We start from the raw sequence: 23,361 nt of genomic DNA on the forward strand, positions 1-23,361 counted from the left end.
CTTCAATGTTACAATATGCTATTAATTGATGGTAGAAGTCATGGTTACAAGGATGGGCCTCTTCTATTTTGAAACCTGTTTCTGGTAGAAGTTCCCAGGAAGTCCTGCTCTGTGAAGTTCCGGGATGACATAATCTGCTAGTATTATGCCATCTGCTTCTCCATCCTAGACCGACCAGAAGTGTAGCAATATAATGAAGCTGTTCAGTTTCTTTCCTTTATGGAAAGTTAGGGCATGGTTTACTGTCCTGGTGAGGCTCTCAAGTCTACCTCTGTGTAAAAGATAAATGGAGTAACACAACTTACTCAGACTATCTCCTGGAATCTGAATTACCTTACCAAGTATTCTGATCGCTAAACCAGACCAATAGGAAATAAGGAAAGATTTGAGTAAAAACTGGAAAATTTCAAATTCTACTTCATCAGGGACCTGCATTAAAAGCTTTTAAGTGATACACTGCAAACTGTAAATGTGAAGAGCTTGTTTTCTCTCTTGTTTAGATTTTGCGTCCTGTGCTATATGCTGCTTTTGTGAAACAGCTACAGTCTGGTTAGCTTTCCTCCCTGCATCTCTTCGCTTCTAAGCTGTTCTCTGCCTCTGCTGAAGATGAAAATGAGACAGGATGCTCCAAGTCCCTCTGTGTAGGGTTTACAGCATAATTTTGCAGGCAATATGCAATGCAGGCATGAATCACATCTCTCTTTAAAATACTGTTGTATTCAATACCCAGGCTTTTTTATCTGATGGAACAGGCTGCACATTTTTGTTTTTAATCTAAGCAATAGTCGATTTACCCCAGAGATGAGTATTTGCTGACTGCTGCTGCTGTTCTTATGCTCAGAATTGCAAACCCCTTGGAAAATGAGGCCAGCTCATGCATGTGTGTAGAAACCTGGTTTCAAATCTGGCTTGGATTCTCTCTTCCAGCTCAGATAGTGACTGACATGTTCACTCTAAGCACAGGTTCCTCCTGAGACAAGCCATGGGCTGTGCCAAAGTGCCATGAGGCGTTCACTGTGTGTTCAGTCACACACTGGAGGCAGATTCTGCAGCACCCTGGAGACAGGGGTGAGATGAGGACAGTAGCAGCCATGATTCAGAGTTGCTTTGCATTTTGGTCTTGCTAATAGATCATACCAGTATCATACCAGTAGAACCAAGATGCAGATCAGATCCTGCTTCAGTAACACCTTGTGTTATTGAGGTTATTTCAAAGAAAGTAATAAACCAGTATAGCTTCTATTCAGTTCAAGTTCAGATATGGCTGAGGTTGTTGCAGTTCAGTCCATAATGGTTCATTAAAGGAATTCATACTGGAAAATATGCCATTTAAACACAGAAATGTCCAAGTGACAGTTGTAATCCTGCAACACCTGACATCAGACAGAGAAACACTTCTGCTCCTCTCTTCTTTATCTCTGGTGGAGCCTCCCCATCACCTGTGTTTTCAGAACTGCCCTTTAGCTTGGCTCTTGCCTGCAGGAGTTGGACAGGGCGGGTTTTGGGGGCTGTGGCTCAGTGCTGAGAGCAAGAGTTGATGTGGGGCAGGGAGGGCTTGTGATCTGACAGTCCTCTGCATGCATGAGGTGATCAGGTCTCAGTGCATTACTCTAACGTATCAATCAAGGAGAAAGATTTGTTTGTTTGGGTTTTTTTTGCTGCTTGTTTGCTTACTTATTGTTCAGATCCAACATAAATTTTCAAGTGGAAGAAAAAAAGCTATAGCTGAGAGGGGCTTTCAGTTTAACTTTCTTGAAGTACAAAGCCTGATGCAGATTAGCCTCTGCAGATCAGATAGCCCTGACTTTGATAACTAGCAAGAGCAAATCTAATTTAAAGTTTCCCTTCTCTTCCTATTAGTTACTCCTCTAAGCAAAGCAGCTGGCATGACCTGGGCATGTTGTGCTTGTATTGTTGCTGCTACACAATAGCTCAGCCTAAGGGAAGTAAACAACCTACTTATCATATCCTGTGGGAGTTGTTACAGTGGGACTCTAGAAACCAGTATTTCTCTGAAGCTTACTGAGGCGATCTGAGACTATCTAACTGAGGAGTTAACCCATGAGATTTGGGAGATCAAAGAATTGAACTGAGGGTTATGTGTCCATGGGACATAGGCTTTGGTCTCTTCTGCAGATGTGGCTGGTGTCATATGGGCTTCTGTATGCAGCCTCCACCTCTGTATCATCTTCCCCAGTCAGTGCAAGGATATTCCTGCAGCAGAGAACTGTGGAGAAGAGCAGCAGAAGGCAAGGGCACATCATGTCCTAAATACCAGGCATGGTGTTCAACAGAGGGTTCATTGCTAATGCACTGTTTCAGCTGGCAGAGGAGAGCTACCTGATCTACCTCCAGTGCAGTGTTCTGATGTATCCTAAAAACAGGAGTTTGCATAACTCAAATGAAGAGGTAAATACAGATTATACAAGGTCTGAAGAGAGCAGTGGGCAGGCATCCAGCTGGGGTCAGGTTGTTTGCTGTTCTTCTGCAGTAATAGAACATTTGTGATACCAAAACACGCAAAGAACAAGAAGCATTGCAGCATTTTCTGAAGGGAAAGGGAACTGCTGTACTGCCAGAGGCAGGAATTTTTGGGGACATGGTTTAAGGTATCAAGACTTATATCTGTAGGTATCTATACATTATATCAGGCTTGGGACTGTATTTTCATATGAGAGCCATTGTGTTTTCTAACAGTAGCAGTGGTCTCACAGCAAGTATATCCAGGTCCTTTCCAACCCTAACTATTCTCTGATTCTATGATTCTATGATATACAGAGCTACTGCAGTCATCAAAATTTCATGAGGAAGCAGTGTGGGCAGAGTGTAGAGTATGCCAGACCTCTGGTTACCTGACAGCAGAGGGTTCTAACTCATACCATGGCAGCTCAGTGACGCCAGACAGCAGGGGAGGTGCAGCTTTTTCTGACTTCACCAGAAGCAGCTATCAGACCCCAAAAAAGAATTTTAGCCTAATGAACCTGTCATGTCCTTGTACAGGGACAAGTGAACAACACTCATTTCCTTTGCAGTGCTTGATTAAAGTAAGAATTTAGTAGCTCTAAGTTACTAGAGATTCATCTTCACTGCACAGTAGACCTAAGTGAACTGTAAATACACCAGGCGTGGGCATTTTCCACTCAGTGCCTGAAACTATTTCTGTAGCAGCACAGCTCTGCAGTTGACCTAATAAATACTGGTGCTGAGCAGGACTAATCTCCAATGCAGCACTACCCTGGCATAACTGTACGGCTTCCTGCTCCACAATTAGCTTAGCTGCGACTTGTTTGGGTGTCTGCACTGTCCTTCATGGTATGGTGGAAACAGGCTCTGAGCAATGCTTGGTGGAGAAGCATCACATGCAAGCACCAAACTGCTATATTATTCTTCTCTTAATGTACTGGGGAGGTGTGGGACTCTGACCAGAACAATGAAGTCATTTAACAGCTCCTCTGGAAAATTTTACTTGGGTGATGTTGTGGTCATCTTGGACCTAATTTGGCTACAGCAAGCTCTTGTCTCTTGATAGTATGTGGTGCCTCTGAGCAAAATGTTAACGTGCTCTGAGTTTCTTTTTTTTTTTTTTCTTTAGTTATCGAGATAATGACTAAATGGTGCTGAAGTCCAGTTATATCCCAATACAGGTTAATGTTTTACATGGAAAGGATTAGATGAGCATCTTTTGGAGACCTAATCCAATCCAGCTGTATAAGCAGTACCCACTTCTGATGGCCTATAAGGAGTCTCAATTTGTTTGTCTCAAGTTAATTTCAAAATCACTCTTCTACTTAAGAGAGGTTGATCTGAGGACGGGAGATGGGGGATATACCCTAGACCAATATTATGTGTTTCTTCTTCACTAATGCTTCCAAATGTGGCTTTTCTCTTGCTATAGTACTGGATAAATGAATACACCTCCACCTTGGGTATTGGTGTCTTCCACTCTGGCATCGAGATCTACGGCAGAGGTATGAAGTATTTCTTTTCCACTACCTGCAGAACATGGTGACAACTGTAGTTAGCCTGATATAGAAAGCACCCCAAACTTACAGGCTTGGGCAAGGAATATTTTGAGAAATGAACAGCTTGACCGGTTCTCTTTTTAGAGTCCATTGTGGAATCTAGCAGGAACTTGAGCAGCTCTGTCATGAGCCACGTAGCCCTTCATATTTCTGCCATGTAATTGTAGCCTCTATAGCTTGCACAGGTATGCAGCAAGATGGCAGATAGGAAGGACCAAGCAATGTTAGAAAGCTGTTCTGCAGTGAAGGAGGGGAAGAGAGAATGGGAGAAGCAGGAGAGGAGGAAGAGAAGTGGACCAGTGGTTGTCTTGAGACCTGCATATCTGTGCTTGTGCTAATTTCCTGGTAGGGTATATTTGTTTTGCAGTAATTCTTTATGAATGTCTATGATCTGGAAATCTTGGAAACTGTTCTTTGAAAACAGCAGAGTTACAAGGTCTGGATGGGGATGAAGGTGATAGAGCACTCATTGCAAAAAGTGCAGTCAAGGGATCTGGGAAAACATCTGTAGAGCAGTGAAGGACAGATCAGCATCACACTTTCCCTTTCCTTCTTCAGCATTAAATGGGATTGTCTCAGGCTACTCATGGTATTTTTATTCAGTGCTATGCAGTAGACAAAATCCCTGGGGTGCCATGTTCCATTTTGAGCACAGCACCTTTCACAGGCTATGCAAGATTGCATGTATGACATGGAAGGACCTTGTGGCTTGACCCACATGCTGAGTGCAATCAGCTTGGCTTTCTGCAAAGAATTCCCACTCACTGCTTGTAAATCCCTCTGGAAGAAGACTTGTTTTCTCCCTACTCTAGAGAAGACTTCTTCCAGCTCACCACTGACAGCCTCTCATAGTTTATCTAGATGCCTCCACCCCAAAACTTCCCACTGAGAGGAAGCCATCTGGATGAGCACAGAGTCTGAGAGCTCTCCTGGCACTGTGGCAAAGCAGTAGTGTTAGCATGGAGGGTGGCTTTAAGGGCATCCTCAGGCTGATAGGTAACCAGATAGAGAAAATGCCTTTCAGTCTGGTTGGAGATTTTGGCAATAGCCCAGCCCCTGGTGCTGATGCTGAGCTGGGCAGACAGCTGCCATAGACTTTTTCCTGACATTGCATTCATTCAATTACTCACAGTCTGTTTCTTTCCTTGTCAGAGTTTGCCTATGGAGGGCATCCCTACCCTTTCAGTGGGATTTTTGAGATCACACCTGGCAGTGCGGTAGAACTTGGCGAGACCTTTAAGTTCAAGTAAGGGCCCTTTTCTACATCTTCCTCTCTGCCCCCAGAAGCCATTGGTGTAGGGGAAGCAGGGAAAGTCCTGTCCTCTGGGTCTCCCTTTCTCTCTCCTCACAAGCACTGTCACTGCATCCTTCACATGCTCCTGGTGTAAAGGCAGCCCTGCAGAGATTTTGGAGGTGGATAAAATGAGTATCACCTATTTGTGGATACTGTACAGAGTACCAGAAGTTATCTCCTGTGTTTATTGCTGCTCTGTCAGAATGGACAGAGCAGCTGCTAGAGGAGTCTGACAGGATGCTGCATTGATGCCTACTTCAAGGTGCTCAGGCTGTGGGGCTGTGGGTCAAGGAACTGCCCATGGCAGATGGGGCTTGACCTTCCCAAACTGCCAGTCTACATTGAGGGTCATTGGAGACTCTTAGAAGAATGAGCACTACTGAGTGAATACTGGGAAAGGCAGTAGGTTTCTGCATCAAGTTTTCAGTCTGCTCCTTCCTGGCCCACGTTATGGAAACCCTCTCAAACATGAAAGAAGCATCTGTTCTCTCCTATTAGAAACTTCTGTTGTGGGATGATGGACAGAGTGGGATAAGACCCCCAGAGCTGAAACTTCCCTGGTGGTGAGCAGGAAGCTTTCAGGGCTGTTGCCTGAGCTGTAACCTGTTTTGTGGATAAGGTGGGAGTATTACTGTGCCATTTTGTTAGTGAGAGTCTCTGATAAACCCAGGTATGCATGTCCATGTTTTAAGCCTGTCCTCTTCCCAGTGTCTGACAATTTCCTTCTCCCTGGGTATGTATCACTCTCGTCACTGTATCTTCCCATGTTTCCTGTTGTGTGTTTTGTTTTTAACTAGAGAATCCATTGCCTTGGGCACCACAGACTTCACAGAAGAGGATGTGGATAAGATAATGGAAGAGCTGGGCAAGGAGTACAAGGGAAATGCATACCACCTGATGCACAAGAACTGTAATCACTTCTCTGCTGCTCTGGCTGAGGTGGGCACAGTTGTTTTGTTGCCATTGTGTATTTTGCTGCTAAAAACTGTTTCTGTGCTTTCCAGTAGGTGTTTACAGCAAACATAAGGAGAGAATATAATTCTTCACAACTGAGTTCAGCTGCTTTAATAGTGAAACTTTCATTTCTCTTTCTGGAGCCCTCATCCTCATTCATTATATGCCTCTCACCTCTCTTCATACTATGGGACGAGAGTCCTACGCCAATGACCTCTTTTGCCACAAGTGTCTGTTCATCCCCAAACAGGCCTATCATGGATCCTGAGTGAGATGAGATTCTGTACAAAACATACTGTATGATTTTGTAAGAAAATTCCTAGTGAATCCAAGAACCAGGAATTTGCTTACAAGGTAGCTGCTTAGACTCTTGGGAAAACCCGTTCTCTATTAGTTTCATCCTTGCTAATTACAGAAACAGAAAATGAGTTCTTGTCAATGTTAGCAAATAAAAGTAATGTTAGCAAATAAAAGTAAGCAGGAAGGAATTGTATGATGAAGTTTGAAGTGGTACAGTGATCAAATCAGTGTTACCCATGCTACTGTTTTGGTGTTAGATAATCAAATTACTATGACAGAAAATGGGATCTTTAAAAATTATGAAGGAAACCCAGGAGAAAGCTGTGTGATTATTAGCAAAAGCTAACTCCCCCCTTCCTCCCCTTTCCTGCAGCAGTGAAATAAGGTCATTGCTTATTACATACTTTGATATGTAAATTTTTCTCTCGTGTCCAAGCCATAAGTCATCCTTCCTTGATTCTGCTGCTATGTATCAGTGAACCCTTCAGTGTCCCTTCCTTGTCCAACCTTCCAAACACAAGTCAAATAAGGTATTTTAAATTTTGCTTTCAATATGCCTTCAATGAACATCTTAACAACAGTGGAGTTTAGGGTTAAGTTTGCTGCAAGAGCTTTCTTGGTGGATTCTGTGTGCTCATTCACTGCCCTATAACCTGGCCAGGTAATAAAACAAAAGCCTAAATGGCTAGTTCTCCCAGGAGCAGAATTTACTCAGAATTTTGATCAGTTTAGATAAACTATTCATAGGCAAGCAGAATTTTTTTGGTTGTTGCTCTTCACTTATACCTGTGTTTATTGCTCCTCTTGAAAGTATTACAAATGCAAACCCAGAACAGGTGCTCTTCAGGCCCAGGGGCAGAAAGCCCTTGATGGTCTCTAGCATCAAGATACAGAAAATGGGAGCTGAGATTCTTAAAGAAATAGCTGGTCTTAAGACACTAAACAAAAGTTTAGTGTCAACGTTCCTCAGTCAGCAACATGAGGAACACGTGTGGCTTCCTTAAGACAAATGTCTCCATCACTTCTCATAAAGAGAATGATTTGTTAATCACTGCATTTTGGAGCTGAGTGAGAGGAAGCACAGCTTATCTCAGGATACTTCTGACCTCTTTGAGGAAAGACTGCCTGAAATCTTTTGAGATAGAACCTGAAAGCAATGAAACTTTCTATTCAATATTTGAATACTTGCTTAGCTTTACAGATTTAGTGTCTTTTTTATTTTTTCTTGCTGTAATTTCCACTAAAACTAAACCAAAAAGGAAGCTTCAAGCGCTACCATATACAGCTATAAGGTGCAGTCCTATAGCATGCAGAATGTGCTGTCTACATGATGAGTGGCTCTCAAGACTGTGTAGATACGTGTCACCATAGAAGGCAGAAAACAAAACTGGTATTTGTACCCTAAAACTAATTCTGTGATGAGTCTGTTTAGTGTTTGTATTGCCCTTCAGGCTTTTCATCTGTGAAGCAGCAATAATAATTACCATCTATTTATACATAGCTGCGTTATGTGGCAGTAAGAGACAGGAAACTGAAAAATGTATTCAAAGAATTAAAAGATGTAGAAATTTTGTTCAACAGAATAAAATTGCTCATTGGAACTAGGATCTAACTCCAGCCACACATAAAGCATCCATGGATTTTAAGTGAGTATAAATTCACAGTCTTTCTGTTGCTGTAGCCCAGCTGAAAGATAATGCTATTGGTACCACAAAGCCCTTTCACTGCAGAGAGGGGCAGGGTGGAGGCTAATTTTTAGCATGAAAGGGAATGACCAGCTCTGCTCCCTACAGTCCTTTAGGCTTTTTGTGCTCATGGGCATAAGCAGTTTTGGTGAGTTCAGGTGATGGTTGTTCTGAGTCTCCTGTGTAATGCCAGGCAAGTCACATCCCTGCTCTGTGACAAAGTATCCCCCTTGTATACTGGGTTATCTCCTTCCTTCAAAAAGGGCTCTGAAATCTTTTGGTGACAGGTCTTTTTTCTGCCAAGGTTAGTTAGCTGGCTTATGGCTTGTCTTGTTCTGTATCAGCAAGCAAAACCAGAGCTAGAGCTTTATAAAACATGTGGCAATATATGAGTTAACGTGTGTTTACACAAATCTGTCTGGCAGGCCTTGAGATTTGGCTCGATGGCCATGTGGTAGCTGTGTTTGGCCACCTTAATTTCTTCATCTGGCTGTGGGCTTGCAAATCAGTATCCCTACAGATGTTGCACCAGTGGCTGGGCCATGGGTTGGGAGAATACCGTCTGGTTGTAGGGACTGAAGGTAGATGCAGCCTTGTGTCCTGCTGGCTGAGGTCACGATTCTGCAGGGGGAATGGGAAGGAGGTATAAGGCTGGCTCTCCCTCCCAGATCAGCTTTCTTGGGGTCACACTGTGAGACAATGGCTGCATGTCCAATTGCCAGGACTTGTAAGCAAGGTTCCCCATCCTCAGAAGGGTTGCTGAAGCCACAGGAGTCATGCTTTATTTTCCAAATTTTGTTTTCCTGTCTTTTACCAGAGTGTTCTCACTGAATAGAACATCCATTCAGAAACTGTCCGTCTACATCTGTTTATGAATGATTTTTCTCTCAAATTCCTGTTTCATACGGTGATGCCTCAGGTCTTTCTATAATGATTCATAACTGTTACTTTTAAAAGGCTGACTTCTGATGGTTAGGGGCATGTCCAGGCCTATATTTATGACTCTGCATTTGCCCATGCATCTTGAAAAATCCCTGGTCTATCTGTCCAGCACAGGCAGATAAGCTCTACTTAACCACTGGGTATGCCTTTGACCTGCTACATACCTCTGGAAAAACTCCTTTTGCAGTGAGACTGCAGCTTAATTGCGTAATGCTGTGGCACTGAGCATCTCCCTACAATGCCATGCATCTCAGTTCTGAGTCCTCTGATCTTCCTGCCCATGTTCACCTGTAAGCTGCAAGGGGTTTTGTTACTTCCTCAATGGCACTTAGCTCTGAATTTTCATTACCCCCTACCTGCAGATTGCCAAGCATAATCACACTTGCTCAAAACTTAGATCTCTCCCTGCTTTGCCAGTTCCCTACGGACTTCTAACAAGCAGCTACTGGATCAAAGAGGCTTAGCTGGGTCTACTCACAAAGCAGCTCCTGTGGGAAGAAAACAGAGAATGCCCTGGTTTCAGCAGCAGCAGTTCAGACTTCATCTTCTCCAATGCCATTTCATGGCAGCCTTCTCAGTAAGTGATTCAGTGCATATGCTGCATGATCAGTAGTCTCTTCTTGTGGATTTCCTGAGAAATTCTTCATCAGGGAGCTTTGGGTTATTTAAGAAATGAAGAACTACCACAGAGCGTAAGTCTCTGCCTAGTAAATCTCGCACACTATTTTAGTTGTTTTGAAGGAAGTTCTGATGTAAAGCAGAACAGGATTTCCTAGCTGATAGTCATGAGAAAGAAACTGGATGCACTCCCTATGCATTTGCCCAGCTTCAATTTAAGGTTGGTACACATACCACTTAATATCCCTTTGTGGTCTCCCTTACCATCAGTGTGGGAAAGTGAGGTGAGCTTGATCTGAGCAGAGAAAACCTGGTTAGGACTGCCTTAACCACTCTGACTCCTGCAACATGGTCCCATGGTTCCTGTATTTATAAACCATTTAATTTGTTTGTGGGTTAAAATGCCAAGGTTCATCAAACGGGGATTAGAGATTTGCTGCAAGAACCTTATTCCTTTCAGACTGCTTGTGCTGACAGTGCCCAAAATCAAGTAGTATCAATACCATACTCTCTGAAGATACTGTCCAGGAGGATGGGTTATCATTTCAGAGAGATTTATGCTTGCAATTTCCACAAGGAAAAGCCAGTCAGGCCATCAGCACCAGGTCCAAACTTCCTGTCCTATTCTGAGGTTATGTGCCTTTCTGCATGTCAGTACTCCAGGCAGGTAATACTGCTGGCACACAGCAGGGAGATTCTATCATTCTGATGAGGTTACGCATGTGTGGGGAATTCAGTTAGGACCATGTCGATATTGGGTAAAGCCCATCTGTTTGATCATCTGTTGTTAAGTCATTGTGTTCCTAACAATCCCCCATGTATAGTTACAGCAATACGTTCAAATGGCCCTTCAAGGAATTGCAAAACATTTGGTCTTTGAGTTGTTCTGGCTGATGAAAAAGGATATTTAAACTTCGGAAGATGAACATTAGAAAAACCTTTTAAAACAGAAAGGCTAAAATAGTTCTTTCCACAGTGTGATTTATTGAATTTCCTGATATTTCAGAACAAGGACATGTGAGATAGCAAAATGACAGACGTTACAAATTGCTGTAAAGCAGACATAAAAAAAGAGGAACACAATCTGTGGTTTCAGGAAAAAGCCAAACTCAAAGTAATTCCTGGGCTGTAAGTTCCCCTACAAAGACCTGCAGGTTTGAGGTCCCAGCCATGCCATTCCTTTGCAGGAGCACTTGTCACTGCAGCAGTGGGCCACAAGAAAGTATGCCATGAGGTGCCAAGACATACATGCAGTCACTTTGTCACCAAGACTGTTCTTTGGGCATAGATAAAGGTAGGTGCATGCAGATTACAGGGAATTGTGAAATTGCTGTCAGAGGGAGCTTTTCAATGTGACAGCATGGCTTGCTGCTGCCCTGCAAGTCTGCAATATGATTTGGACTGTGGAAGGCAGATACTAGACAAGGCAAAAGCATACTTTGCTTGTTCCCCAAACACACGTAAAGGTACAAGGTTGGCTGCCATGGGTTCAAATGTGGCCATGTAAGAATAGGAGTCCTGCTTGATGTGTAGCCATATGGTGAGTGTACAGTGCCTGAGGGCAGCTTCTTTAGAGAAGACAGCAGTAACTAGATGGCCAGAGGGGTGAAGGTTTTCTGCTTTAAGATTCTTCTCCAGTCTGGCGATATGTCTCAGTATTGAGTATAAGGATCACACCACGTCACTGCACCTTAAAGACTCCGAAAAAGCTTTTGCTGCTTAGCCCATTCACAAACAGAAGATGACTCATTTGACTTCCCACCAGCAATTTTCTGTGCTTCTGAAGTTTCCTAAGATAAGCTATGGAGCTCTGTTCTTACCAGAGTGATGAGAGTTGCTACAGCATGTCTCAGAAAAGGGCAAACCACCACGGGAAGGCAGAAAACAGTTTTGAATCAGCACCAGAACTGGAAGATAAGTGGAATGACTCAAGGAAACCATTCCTCCTTTCAACAGTGTGATTACTGCCAAGCAACCGGAATGATCCCTATTTAAGGAAACTCTTTAGCGTTTTGCTATAGGACGTATGACATACAATTAATGAAGAAGTGTGGCTTTGTAGCAGCAGGGAAGATAGTCCCTTTTATTCCCCAGTAGTGTTCCATACTGTTCCATACCAGTGGTGGAACAGTAACAAAATCAGTGGATCTTATGGCCCCTTTTGGTAAGATATGAAGTTGATCTTCATAATTAGGAAATTAACTGAGAGGTATTGATTTGATTTACCTTAAAAAATTGTTTATATTGGAACTTTACCTGAGAACAGCAGTGACAGAAGGTCTTATTCATTTATGTCTTTTCTCCCTCTTCTCAACAAGGAGTGATTTCTTTCTGATTTATATGTGTAATTTATTGTAAGGACCGGAAAATATCAATACCCTGTGTATTTTGTAGCAGTTTCCTTGCTATTCTCAAAATAGAGAAATTTATTGAAGACTAGAACCAACTGTGAAGTTAGTATCCATAGTTCACATCCATGTGACCATTCATACTTCAGAAGGCTCTTTAAGGTCATTTGGATTTGAGGAATTAAAAACCATTCAGGAAAACAGATTGGTAACTCATTATCCAGCCTCCTTTTGCGCACCCACTGATCCTTCCCACCCCTTTATTCCTTTAAATATTAGAGAATCTGTTTCCTTATTGCCCAGGATTTCCTGATCCGAAGGATTAGATCCAGGGGAGAATGCTCAGAGATGCCATCTGGATAAACAGCTAAAATTTTAACTAATTATTTGAGTTAAACCAGGATTTTCGGATTAAACTACGTCATCAAAAGCAGAGCCTTTTAGAGGGATCTGATAGTTTTAGTAAAACTTTTGCTAGGACAATTTGTAGGTTCAAACAGAACTTCAAGAGAGACATACCCACTAACTGAGGGCTTCCTGGGTAGAGAGAAGCTTCCTGATGTCTGGGAGAGCAAGCTGGACTAAAGATTTATTTACCTTTTCTCTGATATTTCAGCAATTTTTTTTAAAGGGCCTGTAGTGACAGGCTTTAAACTGACAGAGGGGCGATTTAGATTAGATCTAAGTAAGAAATTCTTCCCTTAGAGGGTGTTGAGGCACTGGCACAGGCTGCCCAGAGAAGCTGTGGGTGCCACATCCCTGGAAGTGTTCAAGGCCAGGTTGGATGGGGCATGGAGCAACCTGCTCTAGTGGAAGGTGTCCCTGCCCGTGGCAGGGGGTTGGAACTGGATGAGCTTTAAGGGCCTTTCCAACCCAAACCATTCTGTGATTCCATGATAAGTTCTCCTGAATATCAGCCACAAGATGTTCTGGATCAGCCTCTCCTGTGGGAACTGTCCTACTTTAATTATTTATGTAAACAAGGAAATAACACATTTCAGCAGGAGAAGAGAGAGGCCTAAATCAGAATTTGTGTGCTTGTGGTTTTAGAAGCTCATTTTGAAGTTGTGGAATTTGCAGAAGTTTCCAGAGAGAGAAAAATATCTTGGGGAACTGGGAGTCTTTTTCTTGGGCTGAAGAAGCCTTGGAAAATGCAGCTGGAGCTTAATGAGGTGAGCTTGGCTCATTCTTTGTTGACACAGGAAAGAGTCTCCTAAGCATCTGAGGTGGCTTAGATCAGCCTTGGAAAATCTGTTAGCATCCTAGATGAAGCTGGCTCCTACAGGGCAGGGATTATGGCCCCTATCACAATTGAATGCTTTGCAGTCAGAGTTTCAGAGCTGCAGGACTTCAGTGCTCAACCTGGGTGGTAAATAGCTCTCAGTCTCCTGAAGTCAGTAGGACTCTCAGATCAGCCTAGAAGGATGGTCTCCAATAGGAATTACCTTGAAGATTAACAGATGGAGCCTGCACAGTGAATCCTGCAACCTGATGGTTACAGAGGATTAAGTAGGCACCTAGCTTACCCACTGTTGATGCTGATATCACAGTGATATTAAACCTGCATTCCAGATGGGATGGAAATGCTTGGTGAAGTCACACAATCTGAATCTCCTTGGGAGGCAGTGGATGATCTCACAATGATCTTGCTTGCATGCAGATCACCTCTAGGCTGGATGCTGGGGCTTCTCTCCCTTTTTCTTTGTATTGTTGGTAAAGCTCTGTCCTACTTCTAGTAGCAGAGAGGGGCTTTGTCATTGCATATCAGTGTGATAGAGGGAATACATACATCTCATGGCTGAATAGCAGCATAAAATATCTCTGTGATTGGCTTTAGAGCTATGTCTGATGTATACTTCCCTGATAGTGTAGCTGTCTTGGTTGTCCTTTGTCAACATGGCTGAAGCTCTGGTAAACAGAGGGATCTTACTCTGCTGATTAGAGGGTGTGGAGTTGTGTTGAAGTGACAGGAGATGGCAGTCAGCACATATTATTTTCTCTGGCTATTTACTCATCCTTTCGCAAGCCAAGGCATAGCTGACGCATGTAGCAAACTTACATCAGAATCCTGCTTTCCATAGAGGAGCTTGACTTTCAGCAAATTCTCTGAAAAAGGCAGGTTTGCTGAATCGAGGACCAAATGAGGGCATTTTTTTCTGACAGTGAATAATTCAAGCCTAAAGCTTTTTGGGTCCATCCCCAGGCACATATGAGTTCTCATAAAAATATTATTAAAAACTAGGAAGCTCCCCTTAGCCTTAAAGCTATCGGAGAGAAAGGATTAAACACCAGAGAAAGGAGCTTCAGGTGGCATTTGAGTCGCTGTCAAAAGTGCAAATCTTTTGCTTTATAATAAATGAGTCTTCAGCAGATCCTAAGTAGACAAGTAATACTCATGTTTTCCTTAGTCAACAATTGCTTTTCAGTTTCTTCTGTTGTGGAGGAGGATATCAGTGTTTTGTTGCATAAAAGCCTACATGCAATTGTTAATGGCAGGGGGCACAATGCTCCCAACAGACAGAAGGGAGAGAAGGAAATGAAGAAACAAGCAGACAACCAACCACAGGACATGAAAGAACATTAGGAAGGTTTTATGTCCTGGCACCTGAGCCACTTCTCGCTGAAGCTGATGGAACAACTTGCTTCATTACAGCAGCCTTTGAACGTTGTTAGCTCTATGGGGAACAGGCTTTGTTTTCTGTATATTTAGAAAAAGCTTACTAATAAAGACATCCTGCACCCATAAATTTATCCTCACGGTTTCAGAGGGATGTAATTTTTTTGTCTTTTTTCTGTATGTATGCACAATTTTGACTGCATGGAGTTAATAAACCGCTACATTGCATTCCAGCTGTGGCTTCTCTGCCAATGCAGAGAACCAACATTAAATGATATTTCTAGATGTACTTTGCATGTTAGTTTAAATCTATGAAGTATTTGGTATGTACTTAGAATGAAGGCTGCTACAGAAGTGTAAACTTCTTTTCCCATTGTTAAACTTTCTAGCCTTGCTATTCTGAATGAGTCCTCTAGCCCAACAAAAATGATTAGTGGGATAACTCTTACAAGCACCTTCCAGCTCTCAGTCCATTTTCTTTTCCTTATCTACCTGCTTGTGCAGGGAAATGGTAGGAGATGGCAAGTAATTTAAACCAAAATCAACCACCTCTAAATGGCAAGCTCTTAGCACATAATTTCAATTATTTTTTAGAAAGGGTTGATTTTGCCACGTGTGCCTCTGCACTTATTTCAGGTTTTCCCATTAATGTGATCTATCTAGCCAAAAAGATTTTATCTGATTTCTGCATCTGTCTTACCAAACCAAAACCCCAGTTTCCTTATCTGTTATAAATAAGCATAACACCTTGGAGCTAAGTTGGTTCACACTATCTGGGGAATTCATCTCTAGACAGACCATCATGAGCCTTTGTGTGTGCAAATGGCTGAGAACAGATGCAACCTTTCCACAGATGAAGACAGTAAGGAAAATCCCTGTCCTTTTCACCACTGCCTGTTGATAAAGTGTCAGGAGTTAAGTGTGTTGATAGACCCATAAGACTGGAACCTTTTGTTTAGGAGTCCTGCCAACACTGAGAGACAGGTGGTCTTAACCTGTTCCTATGAGTTCTTGTATTCTCTCTTCTGAGAGAATCCGTAGTAACCTGCTGCTTCCTAATGGTAATAAACAAGGTTTGAGACTGAAACACAGGATTTTCTTGGGTAGCTATTCAGGAAAAAAAAGAGATGCTCTTGATGTGGGTTGGCCTGGTCATGTTCAGCATTTCATAACACTTGAAAAGAAGACCCTATTAGGCAACAGCTGCTCTCAGACAATGGTCTCAAAACAGCACCTGACAGAAAGTAGTTCCTCTTCATGAGATCATGATAATGCAAATTAATTGCAGTTCGTTCATTTGGTGGGAGATTCATTATTTTAAATGCAAACAAGCCCAGACTTAATTATACTTTGAATTCCCAAAATGGTCCTCTGTTACAAGGCCACTTGCTGTCTATCTTGTTACCCTGCAGCTGCTGGCTGCACTTGTAAGTGCTGCATACAAGGACCTTCATCCTCAAAGCGGGTATTGCCATGCTCCATTGTTGGTACATAACTAATCAGCAATGCCCCTCAGAATTCAGCTCTGAATGTTGTTCATCAAGATGCCACATTTGCAGCCACCATGCCTCTCCACTGTTGCCTGGCCAGTGAAGCTGGAAGAGTGCTGTGAGTTCTGACGCCAGCTGTCTCATTTGACTTAGAGCTGGGTCAAACTCCCAGAGACCCCATTGCGTCTGTTCTTAGCATCTCTCTGCATGCAAACTCCTGCATAGAGGCAACTCTGTCCTTCCACCACAGGACCACTGAGGTGACTGACATGTCCCAGCTAGCATCATATGGAGTAAGCAAGACTCTGGGTATCAGTCCCTCCTTTCAGTGTGTTCCTTTTTCGTCTCCTGATGAAACTCCTGGCTAGACTCAGGCAGACAGTACAGATTCTTCTTTTGCTTTACATGAGGGAAACACCTGCAGCCCTGGAGAGGACCTATAGGAGTGGCTGCTGTGGGACAAAAAGGAATTGCATAGGAGAATGGGGACATTTTAGACAGTTGCTTAAATTCATTTAAAAGGTTTTTCCCTTCTTGCCTTTGACTCAGGTTGATGCCTCCTAGAAAGCAGCCTCACTGAGCTCATTCATCCTTATCTACAGTTTCTCAGCTGTACCCTTTCCTCTGCAAGATGCAGGCTGTTTCTGTCTCTGCTGAATGTGTGCTGCATGCAGCTTCCTGGCCTAGTGCCACCTCATCTATTCTCTTGATTCCCACAGGCTAGTTATATTCCCTAGAGTATAGTTACTGTGTACAACTGATGACTTCTACAATAAATCTGTTTCAAGCAATCAATCCTAGCACCACATGTTGTGCTAGGTGTGTTGTGAAGGCTGTACCTCCATTCTCTTTCAGCAATGTCCTTTTCAGTATATGCACCATGTGCAGCAGCAGATCAGGAATGCAGAGCTAGAAGTATGTTCCTTGTTGATGCGCTCAAACTCCTATAGGTATGCTAGCACTTTAGTTTATTCAAGGTGGCAAAAAAGATGTCCCTGTCATTGGGTTAATGGTTTATTCCAGATGTGTCTAAATATTCATTGCATTGCCACATTTCTCTTTCTGCATAGGATCTTTGGCTGCCCTAGCACAGCCTGAAAGCTTTGCCTGGGCAGATGTGCTGGTTTGTATCTAATTGCTTTATTCTGAAATTCTGATAAGCATCATCTATGCTATAATGTTTAGGCCTTATAGGAGCCAGCTTCTGTGAACACTGTAAAGATTCCCCTTAGGATCTAAAGGCTTTGCTCCTGAAGTGCTCTGGGGTGTGTGTTATAATCCTCAGGCACCAATAAAAGCCCTTTGAATTCTCTCAGACACTCCAAGGGGAATACTGTAGAGCAGCTCAAACGGATACATGCCCCATGGGGATACCACCGTATTTCTAGCAAGGCTAAGTGGAAGTGGCAGTGGGTGGTTCAGCAGATGTTCAATGCTGAACTCTTCAAGCCATAGTTTGAAGACAAGAATTGAATTAGCATGTATTGTTTGAAGAATGTAATGTTGCCTCTGCTTATCTTCATTTTCATGGATCGGAGCACTACATGGTGCCTTTGGGAAGGCTCACTCTGGAAAAACTCCTGAGTGCCTTGAGTTATACTTCTTTGCATAGCCTGAATTGCCCCAATTACACCATTCAGCACATCACAGAACCTATTGCATTTGAGAGCTTTCTTTTAGGATCTACAACTAACCAGACCTTCACTTCATTTTGAAAGGTGCTCAGCCTGTTAGACTATCTCAGATGTTGTCTAGTATATGCCTAAAGACCCAAAGCCCTCAGAAAATGCAGCATGTTCATAGCATTGTCCTCTAGAAGGCAGGAGACTGCTGCTTCCATCGCTGGATGGCATTTAAACCCCTGTTTCCTAGCTGCTAGGCTGCTCCCGTGCCCACAGTAAGGCCTTACAGGGAAGCATTAAGGCTTTGCTGAGCAGCAACACCTAGTTCTTAGGGCACATAGACGAGGGAAGAGTAATGGGGTGCAGTCCTCTCTCTCAGGGCAGTCTGTACATTTTAACCAGGGACTGTTTAGAGCAAATTGACACAGCTTAAGATGTCCAGAGGATCCTTCTGTATCCCAGATTACTTGTTTCTCGATGAGCTTAAAACCCAGTGTGGATTTGACAGTTGCCTAGAAATAGCACCCGAACTGTCAGGTCCCATTTCTCCTGTAGGTTTGGCTTCAGCCATGGATGTCTATACTACTGTTTCCACTTGACTCTGCAGATGCCAGCTGAGTCATTTGCAGTTCTTACAGAGTCCCCAGAAGCAGCTGCAGCTATGGAAGACTTGGCTTTCTATCACAAGGTGCCGGTCAGTGGAAGCTGCAAGTACATGCAGCCCTTGATGAAGCTTCTATCTGAAAGGAGGACTGGTTTCTTGGTGGGCAATCAGAAGCTGCACTTGCTATCCCAAGTGCTGGATTTCAGTCTGTGACAGGCACTGGCAGCCTCTGTGAGTTGAGAATAACTCATACCTTCAAGGACCTGACAGTGAGAAAAAGGTGAAGTGCTATGCTCAGCAATGATAGCTGGGCACTGTTCACAAGAGGTTTGCAAAGGTTAGGGAAGCCCTACATGGGCTGAGGTTTTCCAGGCATTGCTGCCAGTATGTACTCCAAAGGGTTTCCCATCCCACTCTTATGCCTCAGATAAACTGTAACTAGCCACTGAACTTACATCTCAGGCTTGTATCCTGTATAGGCTTAGCCCTTCTGTGACTGTTCCTTTAAAGTTCCTCTCTGGTCAGTTACATATCAAAAGCCTCAGCTACTTTCTTGTCCAATGTCAAGCTCAGGCTCCACTACAGATATGTCAAGTTTCCTGAAGGGATGGTAGCAGGACAATTTGGTATGATGGTCAGGACTGGTATTTCTGATCCATAACAGTTTAATTCTGACAGAACAAGTACGTGACCCATCACAGAGAAATTTACTCTCTTCAAAAGAGAAACCCCACTTTGGCAAGGAAGAAAAAAATCCAGCAAAATCCTAAACTCTAAAAACATCTAAAAAAGAGTTCTGTTGGTGGAAGCAATGGGTGGTAACAGGGTTCTGTGAGTTTATCATTCCAGTGTGTGGTTTTGAGTTCAGAATTGCCCTAATGAGCTGCAGTAGGTAGATTTTCCTGTGGCTCCATACACAATTGGAAAACACCCACTTCATCTTGCTTGTGCTGTTTTATTTAAATTCAGTTAGCTTAGTCCCATTGCAGTCAGGTTTATTTAATGTTTCTTTATTAGCTAAGCACTGCTGGATGCTCCAGCACAATATGCTTTATGGTAAGGAATGAAAACCACAGGAGCAGGCTGTAGCATTAGCAGTATTCCCCAGCATTGCCCTTTTGCTCCTATTGAGCATTCTGTTTTTCTGTGGAATAGTAACAAGCCTTCACTGACAAGAGGCGAGGACAAGCATGACTGAGGATAGGGAAACCGCTTTGACTTCATATCCTTAAGCTCCACAAACTGCTCTTTGCTGACTGATGACCTGATGCCACTCATCTCTGTTCTTTTTCTGGCTCTGTCTTGCCTTGCTGATTCATTCTGGGTGAAGAACCTCCCATATACAAAAGGCATACATCTCAGCATTGCTTGCACATTGGGAAGTGCTATTTCAGTTGCTAGGGGATCTGCTTAGAAAATAAAGCCAACTCTTAAGAATGGCATTTTCATTTCAAACAGTCTTACCTTGTTCTTATATGTTGTTTCACCTAATTTTCTGAAGAATCATACCCTGGTTTTGTTTTTCTATTAATATTGAGGGGAAGCCTTTATTGAGACTTAAGACTGCTTGAGAACTCAACTTGCATGCATGCATATACCACAAACTGAGTCAATATGTTGCCTAAGTTCCTGGAGAGGAAGAAAGAGAACCGCTACAAAATCTAGAGGCAATTGTGCTGCACTTTTTGGTTTTGGCCCAGGTTCAGTGTTTGAGTAGAACATACGGAATACAATTAAAAAAATTGAGCAGTATTCTTGTGAAAATGGTCAGATATGTCTGGTAAGAAAATCAAATGGATCAGCAAATGTTCTATGTATGACTCTTAAGTGCAGCTGGAGAGGTCATCTGTTTATAAGCTCAGCCAATAGCTCTAGCAATGGAAACCAGGGATTTGGATGGAAACAAAGAATTACTAACAAAGTAATTGACCCCACATTAAAAATTTAGAAAATACAGATCCATATTGCTGTATCTGAGGTTAAGTAGAATGCAGCACTGGTAAGAACTGAAATAAAAGTCCTTGGGGTGTATTAGGAAGAACAGTCTATGCTTGCAACTAGTTTTAGCAGTTAAATGGCTCAGCTCATTCTCTAATACCTAATGATAATGTCTTCAATTTCACACACTGATTTTTAAACAATGCATGTCAAAATAAAGTGAGTTCCGTAGTCAAATTAGCACAGTCACAGATCTGCCACCTTCTCTACACCTCATTGGAAACTCCACACTCTTGGAGCAAGCTAATTCCATTATCCTCAAGGTGACTGTTGCAATGGGGCTTAGATCACTCTGCCCACGACACACATATGAAGTACCAGCTGGTCATCAGCTATTAGAACTATAACGCAGCACAGCCCATCCTCTAGCAACTGCTCCAGACATGTTCCCTGAAAATCTCTCAAAACTCTTAAGTACTGCATTTCCCTTGTCAGCAACAGACATCTTGCCAAATAATCTCCTTACTGGATTACAGAGAAACACCCTCTTAGTTTTTGCAGTAATTAGTATTAAATTCAGTGTAGTTTTAGATGAGAAGAGGGTAGGAGGAAGACCAGAGGAATTTAGTATTGGCAGAAGGTTCAGTATGGACAACCCTGGAACCACTAATTCACATAAATTGTGAGACAAGGTCTGTGGGGAGGAGTTTGTCCCTGCCTGTCTTGCTCCATGGGAGATGGCGCTGGGAGGGAAGGAGAATTTGGGTACTATGACTACTGTACCTGCTACAGCCTTCACGCTCAAGTACACTGGTGTGGGGTCACACCGACATTATATTTACTAAAGACAAGCTCTTGAGGCACCTCAGTTAGTCAGGTCCATGTGGCTTTTCTGTGTCTGGTAAGGGAAATGGTAAAACAGAAACTTTCCTTATGCAACCTAAGCCAGATACCGCCATTAAAACCTGGCACCTGAATGTATGTGTGGTCAAATGCTACAGAAGAAAGGGTCTGCTGTACATAGCAAGGTTGCTTCATTGTGCTGAATATGATACGACCTTGGAAAAACAGCATCTGCGCTAGCAGAGCATAATCCAAGTATGCCATAAGAATCTACAATGAAATACAGGCCTAGTGAGAAGTTAGTATTTTTGTTTGCTGCTTGCTTTCCCACATTTAGGAAATGCCATATGAGGAGGTCTTGGTAGAAAAGCACCAGCAGGCCTGTCCATTTACCCAAGGACTGCCTGGAGAACAGAACGGCCAAAGCCTTTGAGGGCCATGAATCTCTTCCCTGTTCTCTGCTATGACGCTGACAAGGGTTATGTCTAGCAGGGCTCTTTGTGCTTGTCAAGCAGTTGTGTAGTCACTTGCAGATGTGCATGTTTCTGACTGAAGAAGGTGCTCCCTATGTTTCAAATAGCTCTCTTCTGAGCAACAGGGAATTCACCCTGCTGAGCTACTGGTGCAGATGGGGATGGCCCTCCCACTATGCATGTGCTGTGGTACTGTTAACCATGGTCCTTTTTGGCTTGCTCCACAGATACTATGCGGGAAAGAGATCCCCCGCTGGGTGAACCGCCTGGCCTACTTCAGCTCGTGCATCCCCTTCCTCCAGAGCTGCCTCCCCAAGGAGTGGCTGACCCCAGCAGCCCTGCAGAGCCACATCAACCTCGGCCTCCATAAGGAGGAGCAGGAAGACACAACGGATGAGGAGTCCCCCTCCACCTCCACAGCCCCCTCAGCCTCAGGCACATCGAGAACCTGTAGACATACCCGGGTCTAAACTGTGCCCCATATGCCCTCAAATTAACACCCTTCTTTCTCTTGTACTATTTCTTTCTCACACCCTTTTGCACACCTTGGTTTCTCTCTTCTCCAACGGACAACACAGGAGTGGGAAGACCCTTTCTATTATGGAGGTGAAGCTTCAGTCCCTTTTCCAAGGGTTTCCACTATAGTTGCTCAGCAAAATGACTGTGAACCCCAGTGCTGAACTGAGGAGCATGGCAACTAAACTGGATTCTCTTCCCAGGGTTCCTTGATCATGCTCCTTGATCAACAGAGAACTGCTGGCTCTCTTGGGCATAAAGGCATGCATACGGGCAAGGGGGCACCATACTGTGATGTTCCTTCTCTGGAACTGTTTTATCTTTTTATCTCTTTCCCCACCCATGTGAGCCCAGCAGCCTCCTCCCTGTTTTGGCTGGGCTTGCCATTCCCTTATGACAAATCTCCTGCCCACACCCAGTGAAGGAAGCAGAGCCAGAACTCAACCTGCTCATCTCTTAGACCAGCAACAAGCTCCACTCAGCCCCATCCACTTTGTAATTATCAGGTTTCTAACTCATGTGAAGGACAAATGGAAGGTGCTGCTGTTCTACAGCCACCAGTTTTCAGTATTCAAGTTTAAGAGCTTGAATGACTGTCCTGCTCTTGAAAATAATAACAAAGAACCTAGAAAATGAATGCGTTACCATGGCTTTTCTTTGGGTTCAAAAAGAGGATGGGGCTAGTGCTTAGAGGCAGCTACTAAATACTTGCAGAGATGACTTTTGACCATATTGGTGCTTTCTGGCACAGACTCCTCTCATTTCCCCTAATTCTAGGCAGAATTTCCCCCCAGATTCCCTGGGGAATCTCCTAGCTGACATATGCTGGCTGTCTTTGGGCCAGAGGAGGAGAGAGTATCTGTTGGGAAGGTATTTCCTTCAGCTTTTCCTCCTGCACCCACAGACCTAAAACTTGTCTCAGAGCCACCCGTCCCTAGTCTATTTTCGAGCCAACCCAAGAAGATAAAATAAAAGCAGTGAACCCAAAGAATGTCAACTGTTTCCTTCTCCTCCCTTTTTGGAGGTGGAGGGGGAAACTTAAGGGCACATCTGGAAAGCATGGATGACCCTTCCAATGCATGGGACACCATGGTG

The 23,361-nt window shown here is 43.4% G+C and overlaps 1 protein-coding gene across 1 annotated transcript; it reads left to right on the forward strand.

Annotated features, from left to right (window-relative positions):
* Nucleotides 1-2,143: 2,143 nt before the first annotated feature.
* Nucleotides 2,144-22,903, forward strand: LOC130611872 (deubiquitinase DESI2-like). Its single transcript, XM_057433074.1, has 5 exons — nucleotides 2,144-2,409; nucleotides 3,896-3,968; nucleotides 5,175-5,268; nucleotides 6,114-6,255; nucleotides 21,978-22,903. The coding sequence occupies exons 1-5, from the start codon at nucleotides 2,281-2,283 to the stop codon at nucleotides 22,218-22,220; spliced, it is 681 nt and encodes a 226-aa protein (XP_057289057.1). The 5' UTR covers nucleotides 2,144-2,280; the 3' UTR covers nucleotides 22,221-22,903.
* The last annotated feature ends 458 nt before the right edge of the window (nucleotides 22,904-23,361 follow it).

This window comes from Pezoporus wallicus, unplaced genomic scaffold, assembly GCF_028554395.1.
Source record: "Pezoporus wallicus isolate ANWC-B61680 ecotype Strahan unplaced genomic scaffold, APGP_CSIRO_Pwel_v1 contig_7379, whole genome shotgun sequence".
Taxonomy (NCBI): Eukaryota; Metazoa; Chordata; class Aves; order Psittaciformes; family Psittacidae; genus Pezoporus; species Pezoporus wallicus.

Bases quoted from the DNA above. Each gene is read 5' to 3' on its own strand.
- LOC130611872 (XM_057433074.1), top strand. From the start codon at position 2,281: ATGGTGTTCAACAGAGGGTTCATTGCTAATGCACTGTTTCAGCTGGCA. The intron at 3,969-5,174 runs GTATGAAGTATT...TTTCCTTGTCAG, and splicing joins CATCGAGATCTACGGCAGAG to AGTTTGCCTATGGAGGGCAT. The intron at 6,256-21,977 runs GTGGGCACAGTT...CTTGCTCCACAG, and splicing joins TCTCTGCTGCTCTGGCTGAG to ATACTATGCGGGAAAGAGAT.